At 48.8% G+C, this 6,481-nt stretch overlaps 1 protein-coding gene across 1 annotated transcript in view; it reads right to left on the bottom strand.

Moving 5' to 3' along the window:
• Positions 1–5,781, bottom strand: part of Ldlrad3 (low density lipoprotein receptor class A domain containing 3) — a 123,002-nt gene extending 117,221 nt beyond the window's left edge. Inside the window, exons 1-2 of the mRNA XM_055602886.1 lie at positions 5,727–5,781; positions 609–734 (exon numbers count right to left, since the gene is read on the bottom strand). Coding sequence (XP_055458861.1) covers positions 609–734; positions 5,727–5,781 — 181 coding nt within the window. The remainder of the gene's footprint in view (positions 1–608; positions 735–5,726) is intronic.
• Positions 5,782–6,481: the final 700 nt, after the last annotated feature.

The raw sequence follows: 6,481 nt of genomic DNA, 5'->3' as shown, positions 1-6,481 counted from the left end.
TATATTATCTGAAATTTTTCAATGATTTATTTTCAAAAACACACACACTTTGCCTCCATGTATGTATGTGTCCACATGCATGCCTGGTGCCCGTGGAGTTCAGAAGAGCATGTCACATCCCTTGGGATTGGAGTTAGGGATGGCTGTGAGACCCTGTTTGGGCGCTGGGAACTGAACCTGGGTCCTCTGCAAGAGCAACAAGTTCTCTTAACTGATGAGCCATCTTTCAACTCTCACAGACTATAATGAACAGAGCATTTAAAGAAGAGAAGCAAGGCAGCACAAAAATATGGAGTGTTGGGACAGTCAACCAGATGCGGTCTGGAGGAGCTATGTGGCCCTGGAGATGCTAATGTAACTCTCTCTATAAGGGACAAGTCACCTGCACCAGCAAGGGGCTGTCCGAGCTGATAGATGCAGTGGACTTATGTGGCCCTCCACAAACAGTAGCTGAGAATTAACAGACTCATACCCCTGGAAGTGCTAAAAACGAGTATGAGTGATAGCAGGGGGTGCCCAGGCATCTAAGAACGTAGAGTGGAGAGTCGGGACAAGTCTAGGTGGCAGGAGAAAGCAAAGGTGATGGTGCCCGAGTGTCCAGAACTTACTGCAGTTCTCCTCGTCGCTCCCATCCGGACAGTCCTCAAAGCCATTGCAGCGGAAGCGACCAATGATGCAGTGGATGCCGCTGGCACAGGGGAAGAAGGTCGGGCCACATTTCGATTTCGCTTTGGCTGCAGGAGGAAAAGACACACAGAGGGCTATCAAGAGATGAAGTTCCCCGGCCACCACCTCCTCATCCCACTCACTCTGAATGGATCAGTGGGTCCTTTCAGGCTTAGCATGAAGTCCCCAAGAAACTGTAACTACTACCACTCGTCAAATGCCCAGCCAGCATGGGCACCTACATGCAGCATTTTCTAGGAAGGGAGTGGCCAACTACACTGCCTTAGAAGTCCTAAAAGGGACCTGGCAGATGGCTCAGTCAGCCAAATGCATGCCACACAAACATGGGGACCTGATTTTGATTCCCCAGAAAGTAAGCAAAAAACCTGACTGTGGTGCTATACACCTGGAATGCCAGCACAGAGGAACAGCGGATGGGTGAATCCCTAGTGCCCAGTGGCCAGGCAGCCTAGACTACTTGCCGAGTCCCAGCAAGAGACCCTGTCTCAAAAACAAGGTGGATGGCTCCTGAAGAACAGCAACTGATGTTGACCTCTGATCTCCACACTCCAGCACACGTACATGACAAGAACCTCCACATAAACACCCATCACATCCAGGCACAAAGTCCTTGAAGAAGGTAGGTGCAGGCTGCACACTACAGCAGGTGCAAGAAGGAGGAAGAGATATAGGTGAATGGGTGAGCATAGGGATGGTAGATACAGAGCTGGCCGGGGGATACAGTGTTTGCTCCTTTAGAAGCTGGAGAGCCGGTCAAAATGTATTCCCTAAATATCAAAGTGGTTGTTGTTGATATTTAGTGAGTCCTTGCCACACTAGGCAGAGTGCCAAGTACTCGCACAGATTTTCTCATTTAATTTACCCAGCAGCCACTCAGTGGGATAGCATGCAGAAAAGCAAATGTGACACTCTCAAGACTGCACCTCTCCAAAGACCCACTTGCAAGGTCATATTTTGCTTGGCTGGAGTTTGGGAATGTGGTTTGAGGAAAGGACAGGGATGGCCTGCCTCTAAGACACCTTATGCAAATTGTCCAGCCTAGTTTGTGCTACCATTTGCTTTTCCTTTGAGTCTGGAGTCTGGGAACATATTGGGCAGTCGGTGCTTGTGACAGTTAATAGTGATTGTCAACTTGACAGGACCTGGAATCACCCAAGAGACAAGTGTCTGAGCATGTCTGTGAGGGAGAATCTAGGTTAGGTGGGAAAACATACTCTAATTGCAAGACAAATGCAAGAAGGAGCTGAGTGGAGAAAACCACTTCTTGCTGACTCCAGATGCAGTGTGCTCAGCTGCCTCAAGCTTCTGCCACCAAGATTTCCCCCCCAAACAAGGAACAGCACCTTGCAACTGTGAGCCAAAACGAGCGCTTCCTTACATGGATGCTATCAGGGTATTGCAACAGGAAGAGTAACTAAGACAGTATCAGGTGATCAGCCCTTGATAAAGTCTAGGTGCTGAGTCTAAAATGAGCTTGCCTAGTGGGCAGCCCTTCACACCTGCTGTTGAAATTCAGGTAAACTGAGCTCGTGCTATAGGAGCACTCTAAGAGAGGACTCTGGGAAGCCAAAACTTGGGCCTCTCTGGGTACCAACTGCCACCATGTTTCGTCTATATTGGATTTGCATTGTATCCTTTTGATGGAAAAAGTCATGGTCCTGGAGATGATCTTATGGGGAGTTGAAAAAAATCTTAGGAAATAAAGACCCTGGGATGGCCTTGAGGAGTACTGATGTAGAGGGGTATGATGGGTACAGCTTCTATCCCTGTTTTGTGGAAACACTTTGAGGATAAAGCGACATGCTTAAGTTCACACAGCTAGGAAATCTGGTACTGAGGGGAGGCCTAGGCATGAAGCCATGACCTCAATCAACCTAACGGCATGCCTCTCTGCCAAAGGCTGTCACTTCTCCCAACAGAAGCCCCAGACGCCTGTGCTAAAGAAATTCATTTTGCACACCTGCTGTACAAACAGTTTGAACAGAAACAGTTGTAACTTGGACTTGATTTACTGTCCTGCTAAGCCCAGTTGCCCTGGGGGGTGATGCTCTTTCTAGCTAATGGTGCTGTCTGCTCCAACTGTCGATTAGGAGACATGATGGGAGATCTATGGCTAAGTGCAGGTAGCAGCCTCGCTGAGCATCCCTCCAGCCTCCTGTCTGAGAGGCTGGACCTATATTCCTCCAGGAAGGAAAGTTTATTGCTTTGGAACAAATGGGCAGTAAATTACCAGCATGATCCCACCGTCTGTATGATGGCAATTTAGGTGGCAGCTGATCCCGGTCAACAGGGTGTAAGGCCTAGACTGAGTCAAGTTCTAAAAGTCCATGTAGTCTTCATTCAGCTTGGACCTTCTGGGATGGTGTTTGTGAGTCTTTCAGGAAAGTCCTGGGAAAAAACCCAGACTCCATTTTGATGACTTTAGACACGCTTCTGAATATTGCTAAGCCCCAGTTTCTTCATCAGCAAAACCTGCTTCCTGGGGTCATGCAAGGTGGAGATGGTCGATAAAAAAGCTGGTAGAAACAATGACAATACTGGCTTTTCTTATCACTGGGACAAAATACCTGACGGGAGCTGCTGCATCACTATGTCCTTTGGAGGGAAGAGTGAGGTTCAGAAGACTCAGAAAACTAACAACTATTAGAGGCTCAAGAAGGTCACAAATTTATAAGACTTATAAGGCCCTTCCTCAAGCTTATAGAAAAGTAAACAACTGCTAAGAGATAGGAGATTTTTCAGCGGCGCTGCCTGCAAGTTATTCAAGGAGGTCTAAGGATGCGCTTTTGTGAGTTGTCACCCATGATATGGTGGGGAAGGTTTTGAGTGAGTCACCCAGACTAAACCCACTGGTCACGAAGCTAGCTAGGTTTGGGTGAAATCATTTCTTTCATCTGCCATTAGTGCCCTGACTGCCTGGCATGAACAGACATTTGCTTAGGCCCCCTTAGAAATAGTCACACAACAAAGCTGGTGGCCAAACAGGGACCAGCAGAACCAAGGATGCACTAGAAAGAAGCAATTATGTAGTCCCTGTGATGGGTGATAAGACACTCAGCTGAGGCTGAGACATCTGGAAGGACGCTGTGGCAACGGGAAGGCAGTCTCCAGCCTTGGAGCAAGCAGCTCTTCACATCCAGAAGGGTGGGTTCAAACCTGAGCTGCGTGTTCACTGGGTTGTCCTTATTTTTCCCATTTTACCAGAAGCCAGTGTTACATATGAATTAAAAGTTAGAGATATAGGTCTCTGGGAGACATATAAAAACTATAGGGTACCAGGAAATGGTATGGTGACACCAATCTCTAACTCCAGATCATGTAAGATGCACAGGTCCATCTAACACTTAGTTTTCAGGTCTCACGTGTGTGAATACTGAAGCCCAAAGAAGACACCAAAACCTGCCCAAAGTTTGACAGTTGTGTTGGGTGAATTTGGCCTTGAGCCTGAGTCAGCTGCAGAGCCCAGCCTTTCAGTTATGCTGTAGTCTGCCATAGGCAGATGCCACAGGGCCACATCAGGCTCAGATATTTTATTTGAGTTCAGATTCAACAGAGAACCAGTAAACCAAAAGCCCTTCTTCCACATGCCAGAATGTTCCAGATCTGGGACAGAAGGCTCTTCTTCACTGCACTGCGAGCCTGTGTCTCTCCATTTGCCCAGAAAGGACTCAGGGCTGCCCACCCCTCAGAAGATAATTTAGGCCTAGAGCTGGTGGCCCAGGTATCCCCAGGTGGTCACAACATACAATGGCTGGGCTAGAAGCCAGTGTGGTGACATATACCTGAAATGTCAGCACTGAGAAGGCAGAGGCAGGAGGACAGCAAGTTTGAAGCCAGCTCGAATGACCCAGTGAGATTTTGCCTCAGCCACCACTCAGTTGGGCCAGAACAGCCATGAACTCAGCCAAGCAGATCTGCCATGTCCCTCATGTAGTGGCTACCACCCCAGCCCAAACTATGGGTATCCAAGGTGTCTCCCCTTCGCCTCTGTGCTTGGCCAGATGAGGAACAGCTGCTGCTCTCCAACTTCTGCTCCAGGATCCTGCCAGTACAAAGCCAAGACAGGCCAAAGAACCAGACGCAGGAGCCAGAAGCTCTTCTGTAATGTTCCCATCTTGCTTGTAAGCATGAGACTGAGCTCACTGTGAAAGATTTCAACAGCAGAGAAGCGGGTACAGGAGAATGTGAACATCACCACCAAGTGCCTCCAGGAAGGACATTTGGTAAACATGATTCCACATCAGCAACCCTTCTCATGGCAAGACACCTGGCAGAAGCAACACGAGGGAGGAACGATTCATTCTGGGTCACAGTTTTGGGAGACTTTCAAAAGCCCATCAGGAAGGGCAGGCACGGGAGTGGGTGTGGTTTATTTACACTGCTGAGAGCGTGAGTGAGGTGGAGTCATGACAGGAAGTAAAAGCAGGGCCAGACTAGAAATCCCCAAAGACCCACCTCTGCCAGACAGGTCCTATAGCCTCCCCAAACATTGCTGCTGGCTGAGGACCACGCAATCAAACACATGAGCCCACAGAAGACATGGTACACTCAAACTGTAACAGCAGCAAGAACAATTGTGCGTAAGTGGGTCAGTGGGTCAAACCCTGATAACGCAGCAAGTTTGGAGTGAAGCCTGGTATTCTGTATGGCTCCTGAGCTCTTAGGAAATTCTGCAGCAACACCAGCCACAGTCATGTGATGCCAAAACCATCTTCTCCACTGCCCAGAAAACGTACCCAGTGTGTGAGCCACCAAGTAAGCACGGATGGAGTTAACAGGTAGATCCCAGTATGCTTACTGTATGTAAAGGGCACACAAAAAAAAACACGTGATGCTATAAAACTAGTTAGTTTCATAACTAACTAACCTCAACATACTGTCAGCCACATGTTGTGTGGGAGAGTGTGTTTCAGGGGGAGGGTGGCTGTATGTATACACACGTGTGAGTGTATGAGTGTAATTGGAGAGCACAGGTTAATAGCAGGTGTCTTCCTCAACCACTCTCCAACTACTTTTTTAAGGCAGGGCTTCTCACTGACCTGAGAGCTTGCTGGTTGAGGAAGACTGGCCAGTGAGCTCCAGGGATCCTCCCATGTCTCGTTCCCCAGTCCCCAGTGCTGGGCTTTCAGGAATAAAATACCGGGCCCCATTTTTACAGAGGTGGTGAATCAAACTCAGGTCCTCACGCTTGCAGGGCCAGCCAGCCAGCCACCGCAGCATTCTTAATGGCTGAGCAGGATTTCGTTGCATCTGTGTGACCCGTAAGTCAGAGGGTCGGTTGCCGACAGACACTTGCAGTGCTTTAAGGAACAAAGCACAACCACACAGACACAGTCATTTCCTATGGTATAATATCTCACTGATATACAGCTGCTGAGGCCAAAGCCCTGCATACTGTAGATTCTGGTGTCCTTAAGCTCATCACCTGGTGTCCTCTGGGGCCAAAGGTGTCTCCAAGAAAAGACTGCTGCCCGAGACAGATGAGAGGGAAGCTCAGTTCTCATTTATGTTAGGCAGGTCCCTAACTGTTGCATCTCCCTACTGTTCTCCACTGGTCTCGGTCTCCTTTCACTTCAACCTCTGAATATCTAATTATCCTGCAGAGGAGGGAACCATGCCATTTCTTTTACCTCCCTGAACCTGAATTTGCTATGGGACGTCTGTCCCTGCTGGAATGGGTTTCCTGGTCTGCACAGACCTCTGGCAGACACGGTGTCTGTCTCTCAGCCGCACTCCTCTCTGTGTCAGAGGCTGGTGCATGCAGGTGCTCCCTCCCAGGGCTGGCCACTGCAGA

Source organism: Psammomys obesus, unplaced genomic scaffold, assembly GCF_907164565.1.
Source record: "Psammomys obesus unplaced genomic scaffold, mPsaObe1.curated_primary_1811, whole genome shotgun sequence".
NCBI lineage: Eukaryota > Metazoa > Chordata > Mammalia > Rodentia > Muridae > Psammomys > Psammomys obesus.
The sequence above is the reverse complement of the archived record's forward strand: the minus strand, read 5'-3'. Positions and strand labels throughout refer to the sequence as shown.